This window comes from Schistocerca serialis, chromosome 5, assembly GCF_023864345.2.
Source record: "Schistocerca serialis cubense isolate TAMUIC-IGC-003099 chromosome 5, iqSchSeri2.2, whole genome shotgun sequence".
Lineage (NCBI taxonomy): Eukaryota > Metazoa > Arthropoda > Insecta > Orthoptera > Acrididae > Schistocerca > Schistocerca serialis.
This window is the reverse complement of record NC_064642.1, coordinates 240330986-240357825: the sequence shown is the minus strand read 5'-3', so window position 1 is coordinate 240357825 and position 26840 is coordinate 240330986. Positions and strand designations below refer to the sequence as shown.

Genomic DNA, 26840 nt, shown 5'->3' with positions numbered 1-26840 from the left:
GGACTTCCAACAACTTGTTGAATCGATGACACGTCGAGTTACTGCACAACACCAGACAATAGAATGTACTACAGGATACTAGGATGGGGCCCATAGCTTTTGTCACCTGAGTATACTGCCATTAATTAAACAGCGCGTCGTAGGCACGTTGCCCTTGCTGGTGCCGTATTCCCTGACTTCTGGAAGGAATTCGATACAGTTTTGCAATGTTGTTTAGTGAACAAAATATGAGATTATCGACCGTCTGACATACTTTGTGATAAGGTTCAGGACTTTGTTGCATATATAAATCAACACATGGCTGTTAACGGAACAAGAACAAATCATGTAACAGTACTGAATGTTGTCATTCCGCTTAGGCTGTTCCAAAAATCTATATATAACGACTGCAGTTTCGACTTATTGTCATAGTCAGGTGATTTAGGGCAATGGTACACACTCAACAGCATGAAGGTACGGCTACATGGCACCGAACATTAAAAAATCAAAAACATACCATTACCCCACGCCACGCGACAATAGCAAATTGTTGAAACTACAATTCTGATATGAGATATCCATTACTGTTCGATTACACCGTAGGCAAAAAATTGCTGGAAACGATAAAACATGTAGGAGTAAGAATCCGGAGTGCCCTGAATGGAGGTGGGTCTAAGTTCCTGTGGGACCAAACTGTTGAGGTCATCGGTCCCTAAGCTTACACACTACTGAAACTAACTTACTAACTTACGTTATGGACAAGACACACACCCAAGGGAGGACTCGAACCTCCTAAAGGGGAGCGGCGCGAACCGTGGCAAGGAGCCTGGGGTCGCACGCCTACCCAGGGCGGCGTCCTTAAGTGGATCAAAAGTGGTTCAAATGGCTCTGAGCACTATGGGACTTAACATCTGAGGTCATCAGTCCCCTAGAACTTACAACTACCTAAACCTAACTAACCTAAGGACATCACACACATCCATGCCCGAGGCAGGATTCGAACCTGCGACCGTAGCGGTCTCGCAGTTCCAGACTGAAGCGCCAAGGACTGCTCGGCCACAGCGGCCGGCCTTGAAGGGGATCGGCTACATAAAACAAATAGTAGAAAAAGCAGACTCCAGCGTGAGATTCATCGGAGAATCTTAAGGAAAGTTTATCATCCACGAAAGTAGTGACTTACATTACACTCTTTTGACCTATTCTTGAGTATTGTCCATAAGTTTAGATTCCTAACAAGTAGGATTAACACAAGAGACAGAGAAGATCCAATGAAGAACCGGGTGCTTCGTCACTGGATCGTTGACCTCGGTGAGAGTGCGTTACGGAGATGCTCAATAGCTTCTAGTGACAGGTGCATAAGGAAGGCGTTGTGCATCATGGAAAAGCTCACTGTTGAAATTTCGAGTGCGTCCGGCTCAAGAAGAGTCGGACAGCATGTTATTTCCTCCCACAAACTGCGAGATCGGCCGTGTTCGTGCCGATCTCACATGACGCTGCAAACGCGCTGCTCCAGAGGCAGTCCAGTATAATTCCAGACTGGCCTCCAGTGGGCACTCGCTCTTTAGTCTCCCTCATTCGCCGCAATGCTGAGGGGTGGGTCACAAAATTATGAAAATAGAGGTAACCACAAGTTGCCACGCCCTCAAAAAAATCAAATGGTATACTTCCGTGCCTCTATATGAGTAGGTGCCGGCAGATATCCGGCAGAAGACACGGAGAACGTACGACCAAATGAGTAAGCCTGTCACCGACGCAATCCCCATACTGCTCAGTTATTATAGTTCCTTCAAATTTTCTTTAGGGTTGACAGTTCGGCATGAACACGGGGAGCCATGGAACAGATCTGCACATACCGCATTGAGCTCGTACGTAATCTTACATATTATTAAAATTGCTGAGACGGCAAACTGTTCGACGTACAAAGATAGAGCTACCCTCAATTTGTTGTGGTAGAGTAATACTAGCCATGTATAAATGTATGTTTTGATTTAGTTTCATCGGTGGTAGCAGATTATGAGGGGCAGTCAAATGGAAATCGAACACCGGCCACTGTGGGACTATGGAATAGTTCCATTCAAAAGTTAACACCACACGCGTTAAGACACTAATCCAATTGATAGACGAGACGGTCAGTTCCCGTTTCGCAGAACGCGGTCGACCGCTGACGGATCCACAACCATATCCATTCTTGCACTTCCTCGTCCATCTCAAACCGACGTCCACGATTGTCTATCATCAGGTCACCCAACATGGTAAAAGATCAGTACTTCACGGAGGGTGTTGCAGTGTTTCCCAACGAAATCTCTGTAGCGTAGTCTTCATCTGAGTGGCAGTGTGGGCGCAAGTGTTCTTGTGCAAAAGGATGATTCCATCCGACAGCACTGCGACAGCTGAGGTCAAACGCCAAAGCCAACAGGGGAAACATCGCGCACATCTCCACCGCCACATATCTACATCTACATCTACATGACTACTCCGCAATTCACATTTAAGGGCTTGGCAGAGGGTTTATCGAACCACAATCATACTATCTCTCTACCATTCCACTCCTGAACAGCGCGCGGGAAAAACGAACACCTAAACCTTTCTGTTCGAGCTCTGATTTCTCTTATTTTATTTTGATGATCATTCCTACCTATGTAGGTTGGGCTCAACAAAATATTTTCGCATTCGGAAGAGAAAGTTGGTGACTGAAATTTCGTAAATAGATCTCGCCGGGACGAAGAACGTCTTTGCTTTAATGACTTCCATCCCAACTCGCGTATCATATCTGCCACACTCTCTCCCCTATTACGTGATAATACAAAACGAGCTGCCCTTTTTTGCACTCTTTCGATGTCCTCCGTCAATCCCACCTGGTAAGGATCCCACACCCCGCAGCAATATTGTAACAGAGGACGAACGAGTGTAGTGTAAGCTGTCTCTTTAGTGGACGTGTTGCATCTTCTAAGTGTACTGCCAATGAAACGCAACCTTTGGCTCGCCTTCCCCACAATATTATCTATGTGGTCTTTCCAACTGAAGTTGTTCGTAATTTCAACGCCCAGGTACTTAGTTGAATTGACAGCCTTGAGAATTGTACTATTTATCGAGTAATCGAATTCCAACGGATTTCTTTTGGAACTCATGTGGATCACGTCGCACTTTTCGTTATTTAGCGTCAACTGCCACCTGCCACACCATACAGCAATCTTTTCTAAATCACTTTGCAACTGATACTGGTCTTCGGATGACCTTACTAGACGGTAAATTACAGCATCATCTGCGAACAACCTAAGAGAACTGCTCAGATTGTCACCCAGGTCATTTACATAGATCAAGACCAGCAGAGGTGCCAGGACGCTTCCCTGGGGAACACCTGATGTCAGTTCAGTTTTACTCGATGATTTGCCGTCTATTACTACGAACTGCGACCTTCCTGACAGGAAATCACGAATCCAGTCGCACAACTGAGACGATACCCCATAGGCCCGCAGCTTGATTAGAAGTCGCTTGTGAGCAACGGTGTCAAAAGCTTTCCGGAAATCTAGAAATACGGAATCAACTTGAGATCACTGTCGATAGCGGCCATTACTTCGTGCGAATAAAGAGCTAGCTGCGTTGCACAAGAACGATGTTTTCTGAAACCATGCTGATTACGTATCAATAGATCGTTCCCTTCGAGGTGATTCATAATGTTTGAACACCGTAAATTCTCCAAAACCCTACTGCAAACCGACGTCAATGATATAGGTCTGTAGTTCGATGGATTACTCCTACTACCCATCTTAAACACTGGTGCTACCTGCGCAATTTTCCAATCTGTAGGTACAGATCTATCGGTGAACAAGCGGTTGTATATGTTTGCTAAGTAGGGAGCTATTGTATCAGCGTAATCTGAAAGGAACCTAATCGATATACAATATGGACCTGAAGACTTGCCCGCATCAAGCGATTTGAGTTGCTTCGCAACCCCTAAGGTATCTACTTCTAAGAAATATATTCACACAAGTTCTGGTAAGCTCATGGTGACCTCCTTCTTCGACTGCAGGAGCCCTCTGCTCGTCGAGTTCCTCGAACGTAGAACCACAGTCAACATCCAGCGCTATGAACACACTTTTCAGAACCTGCGCTTCGCCATAAAGTCAAACACCCAGGAATCCTGTCAAACGGAATCGTCCTACTACACGATAACGCCAGCCCCCACATTGCCAAACGGACGAAGGCTTCGCTTCAGCGGTTTGGTTGGGAAACACTGCAACATCCTCTGTATAACCTGGACTTTTCACTGTGTGGTTTTCAAATCTCTGGAAACCTGAAGAGAGACGTGCGTGGACGTCGGTTTCAGACGGACAAGGAACTACTTGAGTGGGCGGGGTTGTGGATGAGTCAGCGGCCGCTTGCGTTCTATGAAACAGGAATTGAACGCCTCGCCTCTCATTCGGATAAACTTCTTAACGCTTGCGGTGATTACTTTTGAATAAACCATTCCATGGTCCAGTTGCGGCCGATGTTCGGTTTGCATCTGTTGTCCCTTCTATTAAGACGATATATGGGCTGATTAAGAAACTTGCCTTTTCTGACGATGCTACCGAATTTTCTACATTTGCAAATCTTTTTTGTTACTGATATTACCTGAACACATTATGCAAAGGAAATCTGAATAGTAAATTATATATTCATCTTTTCCAAAACGGCAATCTGTCTGAGATCTCTAACGCGAGATAATTTGACGTACAATGGTCCTCTCGAGCGTCATGTAGTAATCGACCACCCGTACGGTTTCGTTACGACGGATGTACCGGCAGGTTTATTTTGAACCTGTTTTTTAAATTTTCTGTTCCACCTACTTATTCTTATCATAACAAAAAAGGATTATGCCTGCTTATCATGGTGGGAATACGCATCTTAAATAGGCTACTGTTGTGAGAAAGTACAATAGCAATACAAAAAAAAACAAGATATCTGTATTGTACAACTTATGTTGTAAGCAGTACAGTTGATTTTGTGTGATACAGACTGAATTCATGAGATAAGCTTCTTCTGGAATTAGCTGCTGATAAGTCCATTTTATTAAAATTTCATATCCTACAATTATATAATTCGTCGTTTTGCAGTACGCTTTTATTCATAACACCAAGTCTCGTCATCAACGACGACTTTTTCCATAAAGGAATTGCCCTCGTCTAGCATTTCAAAAGCAGCACTGTTCAATGCATCGTTGTTTTTGTTGAGCAGTAATGGCGTGCAGGATAAACTCTGAACACTGCTTTCTTTTCTTCAAAACATTCTGGACAATTTGCTGCAGACTTGATTAAGAAATGCTCCTTTTTGATTTGTTGATTTGTGACACAACAACGTTGACACCCTACTGTCGCATTTACACTATTTAACACTGCCTGCTCAAAATGATCGGTCAGATACACATTTTACAGTTGTTATTTCAAACGGTCACCGTAATTATTCAAACTGCCACCGTAATTACTGCGTTGTCGTCGCTGATACGCTAGGAATAAAATCCGTCAGAACTTTTTGGACGGCCGGTGTAGAATTATTTTAATCAGGCAAGACCGTTTTTGTCGTGTAATACTAATTTTAGTGTTCTATATCTAATTTGTGGTTTTGTTGTAAAAGAGATTGCTAATTATCCAGGCCTGAAGTAATTCTTTGTTACATGTTTTATCACTGTTATGAGGTAATTAATTCTGTTGATATTCTCTGTTCCTACAACTACACACATATTTCTTCTTTTCTGACTGAACTGCCAGTTCCCACAGCAATTCGAACAAAAATTTTTAAAAATGTAGGCTTCATAGGATTACAGGCTGAAAAAAGAAATGAAATTGATCAATATTAAAGCATAAATACAGTGAGAAGCTGAACAGTACTAGAAAGTCAACGTAATTAGAAGAAGGGCAATTTTAAAAGCTGATGATACTCGGAAGTTGGACAAATTTAGGAAGTGGACAAAATTTTCATTGGACTCGATTAAATTCGAAAAAAAAATTAAATCCAAAAGTCTAAAAAGAATATTAACACAGATATTATTGAAATTACGTTGTAGTTATTTACAGGTCTTGAAGAGGCAAATGTGACAAAACTATTCTGCTCTTGTTTAATCGTGTGATCAATTTGAGGGTTGTCATATACATATACAGACAAAATGACGTAAGTCGTTGGTTTAGTTAGTTAGCAATCATCTAGTTGTCGATGGGGTGTGGGGTACAGACGTCTGAAGCCGGTTTCTTGAATTCGTCGGCCAGGTGTTTACACGATGTACACATCCATTGTGTTGTGTGCTATTGTCATGGAAGGGTGTTTTTCTCCGGATTACAGCAATAACTCGTCCAAACCGTGGGCAGATTTCGCCCACGCATCCACGCATCTGTGTCAATCATCACTTTGGAGCTTAGATGATAGTAGCGTTGTACATTTCCTGTCTGTGCGAAGTACTGTTTTCCTCCCTGTCTGGACGTTACATCTCGAAGAGGTGCGACTGCGTATATGAAGATGAGCGTGAAGAAGATAACGTAAGTATTAACTACTGTCACCTCTCTACAGCCGTGCACTCCTCCAGACATTTGTAGTAGTAGACTATGTGTGTTCGTTGGGATTTACCGTAATTTATTCTGATATGTCTATTGAAATCTTTAAGTGACATCTGAGTTCTGTGGCCTTGTCTGTCAGCTTAGAATTTACTTTTAAGAGTTCCACCTTTATATTTTTAAGTACAGATACACCACATCCGTCCTTCGAAATTCACCATGCGAAACGTAGTGGAAAGTCTTGCAATATCGCTCCCCCCACCTCCCTCTCTCTCACCAAACCTGCCCTACTTTTTCTACACCATTCTCGGCTGGTAGACGGGAAAAACGACTTTAGGTACCCATCTGTATGGGCTGTATTATCTCTGATTTTACTGTCGTCATCATCACGTGAGCTATGAGCTGAAGGAAGCAATATATTCCTTGAACTAGTTTTGAACATCGGTTCTTGAAATTTTCCAAGTACTGCTTTCTTCAAAACGCAATCTCTCTCTTTTAATGTCGCCCTATGCAATTAGTTCAGCTTCTCTGTTTCACTCTCACAATGACTAGATAAACTTTGAATACGAGGTTATTCATAAACGCCTTCAGGGTTTCAGAAAACGGCTGGACAAAAACTACAAGATATACAGAAGAATGACGCCCGCGAATTACTGTTGATATTTCATACACAAAATTAACAGCTAGGAGTAATCTGTGGCTAAGGGCCTTGTGTAAATTGTTGCATCCAACACTCTATCGTACACAGTCCTAAAAGGACACCTTCGGTGAAATATAACACACCGCTACAAAAGACACTTTTTAATTCTTTTGTTCAGTTAGGTGTTAACAATGACAGTGGAAACGTTGCACTGCCTTGATTCCGTCTGAAGGTTGTTGTTTTACGAAATTTGTGTTTTGTTGGCTTATTGCTTAGCATGTTTACAATTTTACATCTACTAGTAGTTGAACCACGAAAAGTTACGGAATCTCAGTGAACAGGTGAATACGTGTGTGCAGGCCTAAATGCTGTGAAGAAAGTTTTCTAATCATATCCAAACGAACAGTGACCGTCAACACAGATTAAGGCTGACCTTCGGAACCAAACGCTGCGGGCACACTGGAAATTTCTACTCTGGAGATATGTCATGTTAGAAGAGTGTTCAATGCATAGAACTGGAACATCCACTGAGACATTATAGTTATGCTGGGGCTTTGTGGTATGAGCAATAAACACATGTTAAAGGGGAGGCGTTGCGTAAACAGCGTAAAAAATGCCTACGAAGTACCTTTCTTGTGTTTGTGTTGCACTGGTGATTAATATAATACAAAAATAATTTGCTTGGACATTGTGCACGTCACCGTCCAGTGTCGGTAGTATTTTACAAGTAATGGTAGAACAGATTAGAGATAAAGTTTGTGACGTCTTACCACAGAGGGTGCGGTAAACTGCAGGGGTGAAGAATCCATCGCCAGTAACGCAGACGCTGTAATAGAAAAATATAAACACAAAATTGTGTACATGGCTGCACGTTCAGAGACCGTGAATAGTTAAAATTGAAAGAAAACAGCCCTCGGTCATTGTTTTTAAGGAATTAACCGAGTTTCAACACTGCTGGAAGTGTCTTCCTCAGAATTTAAATCAAAGAATGGTCTATGACATGGTCACAAAATTATGACTAAAAATGTATGATACAGTGCACAAGTACGGAATCATCGTGAAAGACTGGCAGTACTTATATGTCATTTATGCAATATTATTTTGTATAGGACATATAAGTACTGCCAATCTTTCACGATGTTTCCCTACTTATACTTTGTATCATACGTTTTTAGACATAATTCTGTGACCATGTTATAGACCATTCTTTGATTTAAATTCTGAGGAAGACACTCCTAGCAGTGTTGAAATCCGGTTAATTCATTAAAAATAGTGACCGAGGTCTGTTTCTTACAATTGAAAATATAAACATTTATCTCAAAATGGGAGTTAGTATCTGACGCACAGTGTTCAGTTCGTGTTTACACGCAGCAAACAGATATTCACAGGACAGTTTTATTTAGAAACAAATAATAACTCTACAAGAAAGAAAAAATTTCCAGTACTTGTGTCAACCAATTTCCCAAAAGTTTTCTTTCTTGTGTCTGAGTTCACAGCTGCTGTTGTTTTCCAGCGTAGAGCGCTTCACATTTAGTTGAAAATAAACACTTTATTTCATTATTTAGGAATTAGGTATTATCAAACTAAATCCAACAAAAATTGCTATGCTTCAAGCATGCTATGATTCGCACATCAGTGTGAAGAAGAAGAACGTTATGAAGGTGTAAAAATGATCGAACTATCAGTTTAATCATTCAGGGTTGCAAAATATTGACACCAATTCCTTACAGAATACTGAAAAAACTGGTAGAAGCCGACCTCGGGAAAGGTCAGTTTGGATTTCAAAGCAAGTAGGTACACGCGAGGCAGCATACTGACCCTACGACTTACCTTAGAAGATAGATTAAGGAAAGGCAAACCTCCGTTTACAGCGTTTGTAGACTTAGAGAAAGCTTTTGACAATGTTGACTGTGATACTCTCTGAAATTTTGAAGGTAACGGGGGTAAAGTACAGGGGGCGAAAGGCTATTTACAACTTGCACAGAAACCAGGCGGCAGTTATAATAGTCGAGGAGCATGAAAGGAGCAGGTGGTGAGAAGGAAGTGAGATAGTGTTGTAGCGTATCCCCGATGTTATTCAATCTGTACACTGAGCAAGCAGTAAAGGAAACAAAAGAGAACTTTGGAGTGGAAATTAATGTTCAGGGAGAAAATACGATGCGATACAAATTTTGATTGTAGTCATTCCATTCTACAGCTCCAGGTACGGCAGAAATTTTCACTGTCGTCATTCCATTTTGCAGCTGATGGTCGTAAATATTCGCAACTGCGAATACGTGTAATGTAAAAATTTTGATGCTTGCTGATAACGTTGTAATGCTATCAGAAACAGCAAACGACTTGAAAGAGCACTTGAACGGAATGGATATTGTCTTGAAAGGATATAAGATGAACATCAATAAATGGAAGACAAGGATAATGGAGTGTAGTCGAATTAAATCAGGTGATACTGAGGGCATTAGCATAGGAAACGAGACACTGAAAGTAGTAAATGAGTTCTGTTATTTGGGCAGCAAAATAACTGATGATGGCCGAAGTACAGAGGATATAAAACGTAGACTGGCAATGGAAAGAAAAGCATTTCTGATGATGGAAGTTTGTTAACGTCGAATATAGACTTCAGTTTTGGGAAACCCTTTCTGAAGGTGTTTGTCTGTAGTGTAGCCATCTATGGAAGTGAAACATGGACTATAAACTGTTTAGGCACAATAAAATTAGAAGCTTATCAAACGTTGCGCCACAGATAAAAGCTGAAGAGTAGATGGGTAGATCATGTAACCAATGAGAACATACTGAATAGAACTGGGAAGACAATAAATTTGTGGCACAACTTGACTAAAAGAATGGGTCGGTTGGTAGGACATATTCTGAGATATCAAGGAAGCACGAGTTTAGTACTGGAGAGAAATGTGAGATGTAAACGTACATGAATACCAAGAGTGGATCACAGTAAGCAGGTTCAGAAGGATGTAGGTTGCAGTAGCTATTCGGAGATGAAGATGTTTGCACGGGACAGAGTATCATGAAGAGCTGTATCAAACTAGTCTTCAGAGCGAAGACCACAACAACAACATTCTGTAAGCACAACACATATAATTGTGATGTAGCTTGACAATGCCCCTCTTGGCGAAATTAGTTATTTGATAAATAATGAAATACAGCGTGTATTTCAAAATAAAACAACTGTCCACGCAAAAAATGACTTCTTTTACCCAAGTACCCAAAATGTTAGTTTTTGGGCGGATTTATTTTTCAGTTCCACGTGACGCAAAATTACCCTGGGCAAGTAATTGCTACAATGCACTTTACGTAACAATCAGGGGCAAGACTACCATAACGCTCGGGTGACACTCTTTTGAGTTTCGTTTTACATCTGAATATGGTTCACGCGTCCGAAAGTCAAACTTAGGAGCGCACAGATCGTCCGGGCAGTAAGAGTGTTTTTTTTTTTTTTTTTTTCTAATTATCTGTTTAAACGTTCACCCAATTTATAAGCAAAATATTTCCCGGTCACTTTGAAGCAAGCAGCCATTAAGCTGATGAGCAAATCCGAGGCGATCGTTCACGTTCCACCTTCTACGGAGACGAGTTACATCAAGAACTTCTGCAGTTCTTGATTCGGAAAATGAATTAGAAAGATTGTTCAGTTTTCTGCAATGCAATGATTTCACAGCGAGTACAATATGCCTGTTTGAGCCTCTGTTTTTATGAGAGGACTGCTTATTATGAATTATCTGTATTAGACACTTAGCAACCATAAGATCTACGCTAGTTCCCTGTTCCCCCATACCAGAAGATAGGCTCCACCGTGCTGTTGTGAAGTCCAATCTCAAAAAAATTGTAATACTGTTATACATTAGACTGCAGACTGAAAATCCGTCTCTAATGACCCCGTCACCGACGGGATGTTATTTGCACTTGTGACTTAATCCGGCAGAATCAACCTACGTATTGTTACTATATGCGAAAACAGGTTTCTTGGTGAATTTCATTCATGAAATCTTTTCTGCTAATCAGACGAGTCATGGCATCGTGTTGTCGCAACGTTTCGATGACTTTCCCAGTTATCATCTTCAGGGGCAACTCACCGAAACCTCTCGACAATATGAAGTTACGACTCGGCAGATTAAACGAGTAGATTTAATCTATGTATTACTGCAATGTACATGTATTTACAATCAATAACAGTCGTACAACAGTATGGGATTTGCTTTAGAAATATTTTTTTCTTTTTCGTTAGATTTATAGTGTTCCAGGATGTTTGGTCTTATAATATGTTTATTGAAGTATAGCTTGTATATATACTTCTAACACAACATTGCATTTAAGAGTGAAAAATAATGGAGACAAAAATGTGTTTCGTGTGCAGCCTTTTACATTTACGACACTGGACCAATTCCTGATTTGATTTTGATGGATTGTATCGTTCCAAGTTGTAAATACAAAGACAGTTTTGGTCGTCTTCATCAGACAGCTGAAGGTTATAACAGAGAGGAAGAGAAATTGGATGGGACATTCTTTGAAACAGGAGCCCTGGCTAACAGACACTTCGGAAGGACTAGTTCGTGAGAGTAGATTGAAAGTAACGAGGATATATAAGATGATAGACGACATAAAGGGAAGCGAAAATTACATGTACCTGAAGAGGGTGGCAAAAGAGAGGAGAAGATAGAGAGTTACCATGTGAAAACCTGCCTTCGGGCAGAACACTAATGATGACATCAAAATTAGGCCTATTCACATTTTTCCTTGTTCTTGCTTTTAGCGGCTTTTTGCCCTTACCTTGCTCTCATAGAATTAATTCTTTCTAACTGAGACTCATTAGGTTCAATTAGTCGTTTTTAGCAATTTCTACATTTTATTTTTCTGTAAATTTATTTCTTTAGATTCCTTTACCAACTGCTGTTGTCCTATAGTTTTCTTGACTCGGGTAATGAAAAACAGTGCGTAAACGTTCCCCAACAGAACTGCATAAACCTGACCCGTCGCCATGTTTGAATTAGTTTCGAAACTACAGTAGCGGCTTTTAGACTTTCAGATTATACAAATGTATCCCTTTAAGCAGGATAATCTCCTTAAATGAACATAATATTTTTCTTTTCCGAAAAATGAAATGAATTCTCCCTAGGAGTTTCAATAATTGAGTAACAAAATTTGCTCAACTTGCACAGATCCACAAATACGTTGTTCACGCTAAGACGTTCACACAGCTGGCGACATGACGTTTGTTAGAACCCTCAGAAGATGGCGGTACTAATCTTCCATTGTCGGTAAAGCTCAAGGAAGAATGGTTCCCGAGAAAAACAGGATGCAGAAAAATAACTTGATAATAGGGTGAGAGCAGAACAGGTGGTGTCAGAATGAGCAAAATTTTTCAGATAACAATAGGTCTGAAATAACGCTGTGGAGCTAGGACAACAGAACGGCCACCAAACAACGAGGAATCCTCAAAAGTCAACACCTGTGAAGAACTGGTGGCAAGAATATTTGACGTCAACGACAATCATTTGCAAAACGCTAGGAATTTTCCAGCTCATGCGCCAAAAATTTCTTCGATGAATTCAACTTTGTAACGTCGTTGAAGGCTGAAATTTCGAGCATTTGGAGTAAAAATATTGTATCTGGGAAAACAGTTTTTAAAATATGATTTCTGTCTCCTTTTTCCTCGGTGCCTTAGCTTACAAGTATTGATTTACTTGATAAATTAGAAGTTTATTCATGCTCTCCGTACATTATCAGAAATTAAAACACTTGGGTTTTTGATATCAATACCACAGACATTGATGGCAACTGTAGTGCTGCTAGTGTAGTGAAGCTAATTGTCTTCACAAACTAGTGGTATTATGGTGCTTTTAGTGTAGTTAATTGAATAATCAGGCTTTACTCAGTGAACATTACAGAAAAATCGCGTGGCGAATTCAGCCGACTGTAGGAATAGAAAGGTTCCCCACACTTGACAGTCCAACGTAAGCAATACAATTCAGTTAAATTTACCAATAACTGTGGAAATAATCAGGATTTATCCAGTAAAGATCACAGAAAAACCGCGTCTCATGAAACCAGCCATGGATAGTAACATAAAGTTTGCCTATCTTGATTGCTCATCCTAAGCAGTTGCCTTGACATAATTTGACCAGTAACCATTTCACCACAACAGGTATTAGCTGAGCCGAGGTAGGTTAACTGCACAGTGTCTTGACTGGGTGCCGTTTAATAGCCAAAGCTCCACAGCGACACATTTCCGTCTGCGACTTGCGACTTCAGGTAACCCCAAATCCAATAATCGCGCGGACTGAGGTCTGGGGACCTGGGAGGCCAAGCATGACGAAAGTGGCGGCTGAGCGCACGATCATCACCAAACGACGCGCGCAAGAGATATTTCACGCGCCATCTCTCGGACATTCTGTGAACTTTGTATATTTTTTTTTATCTAGTGAAACCCCATGTCATTTCAAGCATGCGTGTCGATTTGTACCTCTCTATCTACATTATTTCGTGGTTTACTAAGTTTTCAAATTTATACTGACTTTTTGATCACCCTGTATATAACACAGCTTAGATATAAGTGCATACATTATTCTGAACACTGATCAAGAGTTAGAAATGGTGATCGATGCTGTAGCTGCAAAAAGATATAACTTTAACACTCACTGTTTCACATTTTGTATTATCCATAAAATATATTCGGAAAATTCTTCTTCTGTAGCGTCAACGATAAACAAAATTCGACTTCGATCGCAGTCACTCTGCTCAAAATAAGATAAGCTGAAGTGTAAAGTTACTTAGAATTCAAATATACATCGGACAATCCTCGACCTCTCCGTTTCGTAAGCGAGACAATGACGAAAGGTAATGGAAATGTCGTGTGGCTAGGGCCTCCCGTCGGGTAGACCGTTCGCCTGGTGCAGGTCTTTCGATTTGACGCCACTTCGGCGATCTGCGCGTCGATGGGGGTGAAATGATGATGATTAGGACAACACAACACCCAGTCCCTGGGCGGAGAAAATTTCCGACCCAGCCGGGAATCGAACCCGGACCCTTAGGATTGACAGTCTGTCACGCTGACCACTCAGCTACCGGAGCGGACGGTATCTCCAAATATGAAACGTCAATTCATGTATCAGCTCTTGGGCCGCTGTTTACTCCACGCTACCACTGGTGATGCAAGATGATAGCTCTCTACACGTAAGCTACTGATAGTGCGACAAGGAATAACGCAACAGTACCTCGGTTAGCTGCACCAGCCGGACATACACGGCACCTCTGCAGCACTGTGCAAGAGCTGGGCGCCAGCTAACGTGACGTGCGGGAGTGGGAGGGAGCGGATCCGTGGTCGCCCAGGCGGAACGACGCGGATTGGTGGTCGGTGCGTCACGTGACGCAGGGCTGCAGACGTTCTGTTGCATCAGAGGGGCTGCTGAAGGCGAAGACGTCGCAGAGCAGTCGCTCGAATGTAGCACACAATCATGAGCCGAACGTCAGGCTCTTGCAAAATTCTGGAACACGTTTAATTCTCGTATATTATGAAGCATCCAGAGTAATAAACTTTCCTTTATAGGAATCAACGTGGATTCCGCAAACAAAAATCTTCGTGAATGAGATCATACCCACATCTGCAGCTACACCTACGTAATTACTCAGCAGTTCATACATAAATGTTCGGCAGATGAATAAAAGAACCACTTTCAGACAGTTTCTTTACAGTTCCCTCTCTTGAATAGCAACCTGTAACTTTCCGTGAGACCTCTATCACGATGGTAATTTCTCATGAAACATTCCCTTAGAAAAATTAATGAAGTACTATGCTCGCATACCCCTTACGTTATTTGATTTTCAAACAGCTGAGCAGAACCGAACGTACTCAGACATTTCTCTCTTTACTTATTCTGATCAAACACTAAACTGACTCACAATATTTTTAGCGCAACGCAATCTGACTTTCAATAATCTCTACAGAAGAATGGCCCTCACTAACAATAACCTATACCTTTCATGAATCACTTACCTAACAAAAATCTTCGTTCCTCAACCTACTGCAATACAGCGAGCGGCAGTACTGCCAGCTCAATAAAAGATTCTAACTACTGAACGTACTAACTACTGATCGGCATAGTTAGCAAATGAAATATTTTGATAGAGAACAAATAATGTATTCACCTTAATAATATTCAAAAGTCATCATATATATATATATATATATATATATATATATATATATATATATATATATATATATCAGTTCATGATATCTAGTATTACAAATTTACTCTTTCTGATGGACACACGTCCAGATCGTCCGCTCTCAAAATTCTGCCATCTCTCTCCCCATCATTGCTGGCGGCTCACCTCCAACTGCCCAACGCTACGCGCTGTTCACATCCAACAGCCAAACACTACAATAGCAAATATTCCAACAGTGCAAACCAGCCACAGACTGCGCACAGCCACCACCACCTAGCACAGTCAGTGATTTTCATACAGAGCGCTGCGTGGCGTTGCCAACATAAAAACCTAAACAGCCTACTTACACTCATACTGCATTTGGGGGTCAACAAACTGTATTGTCATTCGGATGAGAAAGTTGGTGATTGTAATTTCATGCAAGGTCTCGCCGCAGCTGAAACTGTTTGGCACCTCTACTCGCTTATCATACCCATGACATCCTCTCCCTTATTAGCTATAATACAAAACGAACTGCTGTTCTCTGAAATTTTTGGACGTCCTCCGACAATCTTATCTAGTAAGTATCTCACACCACACAACAGTACTCCATAAGAGGACCGAAATGCGTTGTGCAGTAGTCTTTTCAGTAGATCTGTTACATCTTGTATATGTGATGTCGCAACAAAACATAATCTTTGATTCATCTTCCACATAAGATTTATTTTTGTACTCCTAGATGTTTAGTTGAATCGAGAACCGTAAAGTTTGTGTGGCTTATCGTGTAGTCAAAATTTAACATATTCCTTTTGGTGTTCACGCTTTTCACAGCTTGCAGAAATCTTCTCCGAATCATACCGTAATTCGTTTTGAGCTTCTGCTGGCTTTACTGGACTGTAAACGACAGCATCATGTGCAAACAATGTAAGATGGCTGCTCCAATTGTCTCCGAAATCGTTTGCACAGACTAATAATTGCAGATGGCGTGTAACACCTCCTTGGGGAACGCCAGATATTAACCTCTTCCGTTTTACTTCATGCCTTTCCTTCAGTTAGGAGGAACTGCGATCTTTCTGAAATGAAATCTACATCTACATTTATACTCCACAATCCACCCAACGGTGTGTGGCGGAGGGCACTTTACGTGCCACTGTCATTACCTCCCTTTCCCATTCCAGTCGCGTATGGCTCGCGGGAAAAACGACTGCCGGAAAGCCTCCGTGCGCGCTCGAATCTCTCTAATTTTACATTCGTGATCTCCTCGGGGGGTATAAGTAGGGGGAAGCAATGTATTCGATACCTCATCCAAAAAGGCACCCTCTCGAAACCTGGACAGCAAGCTATACCGCGATGCAGAGGGCCTCTCATGCAGAGTCTGCCACTAGAGTTTCCTAAACATCTCCGTAACGTTATCACGCTTACCAAATAACCCTGTGACGAAGCACGCCGCTCTTCTTTGGATCTTCTCTATCTCCTCTGTCAACCCGACCTCGTACGGATCCTACACTGATGAGCAATACTCAAGTATAGGTCGAACGAGTGTTTTGTATGCCACCTCCTTTGTTGCTGGACTACATTTTCTAAGGACTCTCCCAATGAATCTCAACCTGGCACCCGCCTTACCAACAATTAATTTTATATGATCATTCCACATCAAATCGTTCCGTACGCATACTCCTAGATATTTTACAGAAGTAACTGCTACCAGTGTCTGTTCCGCTAACATATAATCATACAATAAAGTATCCTTCTTTCTATGTATTCAAAATAAATTACATTTGTCTATATTAAGGGGCAGTTGCCACTCCCTGCACCAAGTGCCTATCCGCTGCAGATCTTCCTGCATTTCGCTGCAATTTTCTGATGCTGCAACTTCTCTGTATACTACAGCATCATCTGCGAAAAGCCGCATGGAACTTCCGACGCTATCTACTAGGTCATTTATATATATTGTGAAAAGCAATGGTCCCATAACACTCCCCTGTGGCACACCAGAGGTTACTTTAACGTCTGTAGACGTATCTTCATTGAGAACAAGATGCTGTGTTCTGTTTGCTAAAAAATCTTCAATCCAGCTACACAGCTGGTCTGATATTCCGTAAGCTCTTACTTTGTTTATCAGGCGACAGCGCGGAAATCTATCAAACGCCTTCCGGAAGTCAAGGAAAAAGGCAGCTATCTGGGAGCCCGTATCTAATATTTTCTGGGTCTCATGAACAAAGCAAGCGAGTTGGGTCTCCGACGATCGCTGTTTCCGGAATCCATGTTGATTCCTACAGAGTAGATTCTGGGTTTCCAGAAATGACATGATACGCGAGCAAAAAACATGTTCTAAAATTCTACAACAGATCGATGTCAGAGATATAGGCCTATGATTTTGCGCATCTGCTCGACGACCCTTCTTGAAAACTGGAACTACCTGTGCTCTTTTCCAATCATTTGGAACCTTCCATTCCGCTAGAGAGTTGCTGTATACGGCTGTTAGAAGGGGGGCGAGTTCTTTCGCGTACTCTGTGAAGAAACGAATTGGTACCCCGTCAGGTCCAGTGAACTTTCCTGTGTTGAGTGATTTCAGTTGCTTTTCTATTCCTTGGATACTTATTTCGATGTCAGCCATTTTTTCGTTCGTGCGAGGATTTAGAGAAGGAACTGCAGTGCGGTCTTCCTCTGTGAAACAGCTTTGGAAAAAGGTGTTTAGTATTTCAGCTTTACGCGTCTCATCCACTGTATCAATGCCATTATCATCCCAGAGTGTCTGGATATGTTGTTTCGATCCACTTACTGATTTAACGTAAGACCAGAACTTCCTAGGATTTTCTGTCAAGTCGGTACATAGAATTTTACTTTCGAATTCACTGAACGCTTCATGCACAGCCCTCCTTACGTTAACTTTGACAACGTTTAGCTTCCTTTTGTCTGAGAGGTTTTGGCTGCGTTTAAATTTGCAGTGAAGCTCTCTTTGTTTTCGCAGTAGTTTCTTAACTTTGTTGTCGAACAACGGTGGGTTTTTCCCGTCCCCCACAGTTTTACTCGGCACGTACCTGCCTAAAAAGCATTTTACGATTGCCTTGAACTTTTTCCATAAACACTCAACATTGTCAGTGTCGGAACAGAAATTTTCGTTTTGATCTGTTAGGTAGTCTGAAGTCTGCCTTCTATTACTCTTGCTAAACAGATGAACCTTCCTTTTTTTATATTCCTATTTACTTCCATATTCATGGATGCTGCAACGGCCTTATGATCACTGATTCCCTGTTCTGCGCTTACGGAGTCGAAAAGTTCGGATCTGTTTGTTATCAGTAGGTACAAGATGTTATCTCCACGAGACGGTTCTCTGTTCAATTGCTCGAGGTAATTTTCGGATCTGCTTGTCATCAGCAGGTCCAAGATGTTATCTCCACGAGTCGGTTCTCTGTTTAATTGCTCGAGGTAATTTTCGGATAGGGCACTCAGTATAATGTTACTCGATGCTCTGTCCCTACCACCTGTCCTAAACATGTGAGTGTCCCAGTCTACATCTGGTAAATTGAAATCTCCACCTAAGACTATAACATGCTGGGGAAATTTATGTGAAATGTATTCCAAATTTTCTCTCAGTTGTTCTGGCACTAATGCTGCTGAGTCGGAAGGTCGGTAAAAGGAGCCAATTATTAACCAAGCTCGGTTGTTGAGTATAACCTCCACCCATAATAATTCACAGGAAGTATCCACTTCTATTTCGCTACACGATAAACTACTACTAACATCGACAAACACACCACCATCGGTTGCATGCAATCTATCCTTTCTAAACACCATCTGTGCCTTTGTAAAAATTTCGGCACAATTTATCAGCCAGCTTTCCGTACCTATAACGATTTCAGCTTCGGTGCTTTCTATCAGTGCTTGAAGTTCCGATACTTTACCAATGCAGCTTCGACAGTTTACAATTACAATACCGATTGCTACTTGATCCCCGCATGTCCTAACTTTGCCCCGCACCCTTTGAGACTGTTGCCCTTTCTGTACTTGCCCGAGGCCATCTAACCTAAAAAAAACCGCCCAGTCCATGCCACACAACCCCTGCTACGCGTTTAGCCGCCTGCTGTGTGTAGTGGACTCCTGACCTATCCAGCGGAACCCGAAACCCCACCACCCTATGGCGCAAGTCGAGGAATCTGCAGCCCACACGGTCGCAGAACCGTCTCAGCCTCTGATTCAGACCCTCCACTCGGCTCTGTACCAAAGGTCCGCAGTCAGTCCTGTCGACGATGCTGCAGATGATGAGCTCTGCTTTCATCCCGCTAGCGAGACTGGCAGTCTTCACCAAATCAGATAGCCGCCGGAAGCCAGAGAGGATTTCCTCCGATCCATAGCGACACACATCATTGGTGCCGACATGAGCGACCACCTGCAGATGGGTGCACCCTGTACCCTTCATGGCATGCCGAAGGACCATTTTCACATCTGGAATGACTCCCCCCGGTATGCACACGGAGTGCACATTGGTTTCCTTCCCCATACTTGCAGCCATATCCCTAAGGGGCCCCATTACGCGCCTGACGTTGGAGCTCCCAACTACCAGTAAGCCCACCCTCTGCGACTGCCCAGATTTTGCAGACTGAGGGGCCTGGAACAGGACAAGCAGCCATGTCCGACCAAAGATCAGTATCATCCGGAAACAGAGCCTGAAACCTGTTCATCAGACAAATTGGAGAGGCCTTCCATTCAGCCCTCCGGAATGTCTTTCGCCCCCTGCCACACCTTGAGACGACCTCCCACTCTACCATGCGTGAAGGGTCAGCCTCAGTGTGGGTAGTATCCCGGGCAGCCACAGCCGTAGTCCGATCGGGGGATGTGTGGGACAAGCTGGCCGTCCCAGACAAACCCCCGTCCGAACCCCCACATTGATGCCCATTGGCAACAGCTTCAAGCTGTGTGACCGAAGCCAGCACAGCCTGAAGCTGGGAGTGAAGGGATGCCAACTCTGCCCGCATCCGAATGCTGCAGTCGCAGTCCCTGACCATGCTAAATACTGTTGTGCAAAGAACGTCTGAACTATTCTACAGAGAGCACAAACAAAATTTAAACGGTTAGTAAAATACAAGACTGCCTAGTAAATACAGTAATGCTGCTACTTGCGCACTGCTGACACACTGCTCGGCGTTAGAAGGCTAACTGTATTGTCAGTATCGTACAAAGACTATCTGAAAGAAATAAACAAATGACAGACGACTATGCGACTTTACTCGTCACAGATATTAAAATGCAAATCTGCCCCTGCTAAATACGAAACTACATAATTATTTGACAGATTTAACTAAACAAGTGCGCTAAGACACTCAAACAAATTTTCAACTTTACTACTATACTTATATGAACGCTAAATAAGCCACTTCCTGCTACTTGCGCACTGCTGACACACTGCTTGGCGGCAGAAGGCGAATGCAGTCGCACCACTCAGGCAATGATTCGTTGGCACGCAATTTGATTAGAATCCTCTTATGAGGAACGAAGTCAGAAACCTTCCTGTACCCTAGAAATTTAGACCCCCAGCAGACAGTACTCACTACTCAGTGCGAATGGAGCCAGTTGCGTTTCCAGAAGAAGGATATTTTCCGAATCTGTGATAGTTACGTATCAACAGATGGTTTTCTTCGAGGTAACACCTGATAACAGAACACAATATAAGCTCCAAAGTCCTACTACAAATCGGCGTCAGTGATACTGGTCTGAAATTCAGTGGATTAATACCGTTTCCAGGATTTTGCATTGGTTTGAGCTGTACATCTTTCTAGTGTTTAGCAATGGATCTTTCGTCAAACAAGTGGTTTCTAAAAACTGACTTATTTTATGGGCATAATTAGAAAGGAATCTAATTGTCATGCAGTCTTTCCTTTAATAATTGGTTTAAGTTTCTTTTATCTGGTTCCTAGCAGGCAGAACTCAATACTACCTGTTTCTGGGGTGAGACCGCCAGATGTAAAAGAAACTCGTGAAAATTATGAAACTAGTCTATTTTGCAATTTTTGCAATAATTTCTGAACAGAGAAGCAAGTTAAAAGAATTATATCTGATATAATTCTATAATATGCTGCAGATACCTATTCTAAACACTGAAAACTTTGAGAAACTGTTTTACATAACATATAGATCTATTCATTGTGTACTTTCTTGTAAACTCTACTCCTCTTTCATCAAAGAGTAGTGCTATGTATGACCATAATACCAAGATCAAAGTCAACACTTGCAAATGCATCGAAGGATGTACATTAGTTGAGAAAAGAATGAGTTTATAGTTCCAGTGGACAATAAAATTCTTCTAGGTCTGCGGCTGCATTATCAATGCGTAAAATGTCGACAGCTCCGTCGCTATGGCAAGAAGCCTTCCTGAGGATGTCGGAAGTTCTACACATTGACAGTGTGGTCACAGACCGAGAAGAATAATATTGATTGTGACAGTGGCCGCGAAACCCTACGTGTACATGTTACAGCGGAGTTGAAGAATGAATTACACAACTTTTTCCTTCTACTACATTGAAGAGCGTATCCATTCAGGAATACTGTTGTCCATAAAACCATTTCGTCACAGAAGCTGCTTAATGACAGGGTGCGTTGCTATGCTCATACACACAGTCTTCGTCTTGAAACTATTCCTCTACCGTATGCAGTGCACAATGCTGAAAATGTGTTCATATCCTTCTGTATCTATCGTTTACTTAAGAACAAAGAGGGGACCACATCTTACTGGGGAAGGACGTCAGACGGGTCGACATGGAGCAGGAGAGCCAACACAGGAACTTTTAATTTCTACTGTCTATGCTTTTACAAATAAATTCATAAAACGTTGTCAGCATGACCAGGAATGACTCAGGATTCACACTCATAGCAGTGGAAGTTCAAAAACACAACAAAATAATTTTTTTTACATTTGAAATTTCATCATTTTTTCATTTACTATTGGCTGCATTTGTTGCTGTAGGTACGCTTTCCTTCATAAGGAAGAGAGATTCTTCGATGAAGTTTGCACAGCATACAAACCATACTTACAGGTGTACGAAACTCTAGAATTTATTTACTTTATCAACAAATGAATGAGCTGTTCCATTTTAAACTTCATGTTTATAAAAAAAATCCAATTTTATAGTTAACTATATCGATTTTTACCGCAGTTTTTAATAATTTGGAAAATTCTGGAGAGAGCTTTTATTATGATAAGATGACGGGAAACGACGTATTGGTTGGTTAAGGCTTCCTGTATACCAAGATTTTTGCATCCTAACTTGGGTTCTATTAAAAGTACATTGCTTCAAGGCATCGATGCACTGATGGTTTATCAAAACATTCCTTTTTGGTATGATTCGGTATAATTAAAAGCCTTTTTAAAACATATACACCATGAATTTTAATGATCTTGATCATTATATATACAGTAAATAGTAATAATAATTAGACAACGACTGGTATTAGTTGACAACCAACCACCCTCAGATCTAAAAAACAAACATAAATACTACCTTTCAGTTAAAATAAAAACATCCCAACAATATTTTTAAAAACAACTTTCTTAATGAAAATCAAAAACCATTTAAACAGTAAAAAACCTATCATGCTTACTCTACATTGGTACTGAAGTACAATATTAACATCGTTACTAAGCATGACTTGTCAATATCCGAAGACTGGTCACAGCATGACTATCTGCATATAAACCCACTAGGGGACTAATTGCTGCATGCACTTTCCTATGACAAGCATCGTTTGCGAATTATAACTGACAAGTCGACAAGGATGCACAGCTACAATTTTGAAAACCAAAAGGAAAAATTAACTAATATTACGAAGCACTTTCAAAATTATAGAGATAAGTACAAAAACATGCACAAAATTCGTAATCCCAGTACAAATATAAAACTGACTAAATCTGTGTCAGCATTAACATGTACAGAAGTAATTATCAAATGGTAGGAATTTCAAACAAAATATAATTCAAGACATACCTGTATAATTTCTGTATTTTCAATAAATGACAACTTTTAAAGTCTGTGTTTGAATCTAATATTGCAGTCAATTAGTTGTTATTTCATTATATTGAGATCAAGACATTTATAATTTGTAGTAAATGAAACATATATCTCTGTTCCCCACATCAAACAGTGTCAGGTCCTTGCAAATAACATATCGGAGGTTAAAGCTTCCAGAACATTATGGCATCAAAAGCATATATGTATAGAACTTGTGTGAATTGTTGTGTAGTGGATAGGGAGCATATTGTGGTCTAAAAGGTTACCAATTCGCTTCCTGTACATGTTTTTTATCGTTTAGGCGTAACATCAAGCGCCGGCGTGTCGACCTGGAAAGTTACAGCAGAGAGTGCTCTGACATGACGTCAGCCATAGTACGCTGACTAGGACGACACCACAACAAGAGCGGCCCTTATATGAATAGAGTACAAGTGCCGCTCTGCCTAACCATGGGCGCACTAGAAAACGAACAGTCATCCAAATGCTTTAGCCGTGACTTATGTACTGTTGTGTTTTTCTTGCATTGAAGTTGTATACACCAAAGGACATTGATTATTTGCATGTAGCCAATTGCTTGCGACGCCTCTTAGTGAAAACGAAAAGTTAAGTGTTATCAATTTAACTTACTGTAATAAACTCCATTAATAAAATTTGCTTGAATTGTTGTCTAGCTATCCGGTAAAACAGCTTCCTAGACGCCCTATATTAGACGAGTGGGCAGGATGCATTTGGCGACAAGGATTCACAAACAAATCCCGTGCCTCACGGCCTTGGAATTTTCTTTTCTGTTTTGCTAATGCCTTAATTCTCTCTTGCCTTTACTTTGCGGGCGTGTTTACTTGCTTTAACAATCTCTTATCGTGTTTTAGTTAAGCAGTGTTTTCTAGAGGGCGCTGCAGAAATTTTCTTTGCTTTTGTACTTATTTTTTTTTTCTTGCCTTGTCTATTTCTTGTAACAGTCTCTTCCAACACGCCCACGCCATCTATCCCACCCCCTGCACGGGCGCCACAGCCGCTAGCGTTAGATGCAACACGGCTAATGCAGATGTTTTGAGTTCCAGGCTCAGAAAATATCTACACTGCTCAACACGGTAAAGCAGCTACTGGCCAACAATGTGCGCCCGCTGGAACAAGCAACACTTACAGCGGCTTTACCGCCTTTTCGCCAGTTTCGTGAACAAGAAGACGAATGGCTCGAGTGATTGCAACAGTTTTAAGCCCACATAATTGCTCACAACGTCCCAGGTACTTTGAAATTACCCTATTACTTGTCCACAGTAGGAAGTGCAATCTTCAGACCTATCCAGAAGATACATACTAACGCCACTCTGACTGAACTTTCGTATGATCAGGTTGTAGATTCGCTAACTAACTATTATGACCTGCCATTCTATATTCACGAAGATACAAAGCTGGTAAATTTTGCCGATGATACAGGTATAGCTATCACACCCAACAGACAAGAATTAACTGATGAAATTGTAAACGATGTTTTTCAGAAAATCATTAAGTGGTTCTGTCCAAATGGGCTTTCAATAAACTTTGACAAAACACAGTATCATGTCCATTATAATTATCCGGGCTGTTATGCCGTGGTCGGTTGATGAATTCTGAGGTGATTCCCAACGTTTCGTCTCCGACTGCGGGAGACATCTTCAAGGGGGTCCGTAGCTTGATGGAAGGTCAAACACACACACTGGCTCGCTACTGACTGCCGCTAAATTCCGTGTCCGCGCGCCCCCGCGCCGCGGCGTGACGTCACGTGTTTTGAAAACGTCAGTGCAATTGGCCGCTGTCCGTCGCCGTCGATCGCCGTTGCCATCACCCAGTAGTGGACGAGTGGTACACTGAATAGTGCACGGTACATCCAAACCGTCATCGAACCCATCGTTCTACCATTCCTAGACCGGCAAGGGAACTTGCTGTTCGAACAGGACAATGCACGTCCGCATGTATCCCGTGCCACCCAACGTGCTCTAGAAGGTGTAAGTCAACTACCCTGGCCAGCAAGATCTCCGGATCTGTCCCCCATTGAGCATGTTTGGGACTGGATGAAGCGTCGTCTCACGCGGTCTGCACGTCCAGCACGAACGCTGGTCCAACTGAGGCGCCAGGTGGAAATGGCATGGCAAGCCGTTCCACAGGACTACATCCAGCGCCTCTACGATCGTCTCCATGCGAGAATAGCAGCCTGCATTGCTGCGAAAGGTGGATATACACTGTACTAGTGCCGACATTGTGCATGCTCTGTTGCCTGTGTCTATGTGCCTGTGGTTCTGTCAGTGTGATCATGTGATGTATCTGACCCCAGGAATGTGTCAATAAAGTTTCCCCTTCCTGGGACAATGAATTCACGGTGTTCTTATTTCAATTTCCAGGAGTGTAGTTCTAAGTTCTAGGGGACTGATGACCATAGCTGTTAAGTCACATAGTGCTCAGAGCCATTTGAACAGTATATACAGTTCCACACAGTAAATGGAATGACACCATTAATCAATATAGACTTCGATCAGAAATAGGTAGCTAAAGTAGAATATTAAAAATTTCTAGGTGTATATTTTGATGAGGGGTTGAACTGGAAAAAAAACACTGAAGATCTGGTGAAACGTTTGAGTTCAGCTACTTATGCTATTAGGGTCATTGCAAATTTTGGAGATATACATCTCAGTAAATTAGATTAACAAGCTTATTTTCATTCTCTGCTTTCGTGTGGCACCATATTCTGGGGTAACTCATCGCCGAGTAAAAGAGTGTTCATTGCACAAAAGCGTGTAATCAGAATAATTGCTGGAGCTCATCCACCCTTTTTAAAGAGCTAGGGATCTTCACTGTAGCCTCACAGTGTATATATTCACTTATGAAAATTGTTAGTAACAATACGAACGAATTCAAAAGTAATAGCAGTGTACACGGCTACAACACTAGGAGAAAGGATGATCTTCACTACTCAAGGTTAATAAATCTAACTTTGGCTCACAAGGGGGTCAATTATTCTGCCACAAAAGTGTTTGGTCACTTACCTAATAGCATCAAAAGTCTGATAGATAGCCATATAGCATTTAAAAGGAAATTAAAAGATTTTCAGAATGGCAAATCCTTCTACTCATTAGATGAATTTTTGGATATAGTAAATGGGTAATTTCCGCACCCGCCACCCAAAAAAGAAATATATATATATATATATATATATATATATATACAGTAGAGCGTCCATTATCCAAACGTCGATCAACCGAACAACCGCTTAACCGAACTGTGTACTCGCTCGCACCTGTTACTCTCCCACCCTACCGTCCATCATCCCCCTCACTCCCAAACCAAGTTTCCCAGCCTCGTGATGACTGGGTGTTGTGTGATGTCCTTAGGTTAGTTAGGTTTAAGTAGTTCTAATTTCTAGGGGACTGATGACCATAGATGTTAAGTCCCATAGTGCTCAGAGGCATTTCAACCAAGTTTCCCACAGTAGCCGCCGCAATGGGCCACCGCTGGCTGAACATTGCTTCTAATGGGGCCTTCACAAGGCACTGCTGACCG

General features: G+C 41.7%; 1 protein-coding gene across 1 annotated transcript in view; it reads right to left on the bottom strand.

The window, feature by feature from the left end:
• LOC126481867 (synaptic vesicle membrane protein VAT-1 homolog) overlaps positions 1 to 14375 on the bottom strand; it is a 37864-nt gene extending 23489 nt beyond the window's left edge. The window contains exons 1-2 of the mRNA XM_050105825.1: positions 14370 to 14375; positions 7914 to 7969 (exon numbers count right to left, since the gene is read on the bottom strand). Of these exons, the coding sequence (XP_049961782.1) occupies positions 7914 to 7952 (39 nt within the window). The 5' untranslated portion in view covers positions 7953 to 7969; positions 14370 to 14375. The remainder of the gene's footprint in view (positions 1 to 7913; positions 7970 to 14369) is intronic.
• Positions 14376 to 26840: the final 12465 nt, after the last annotated feature.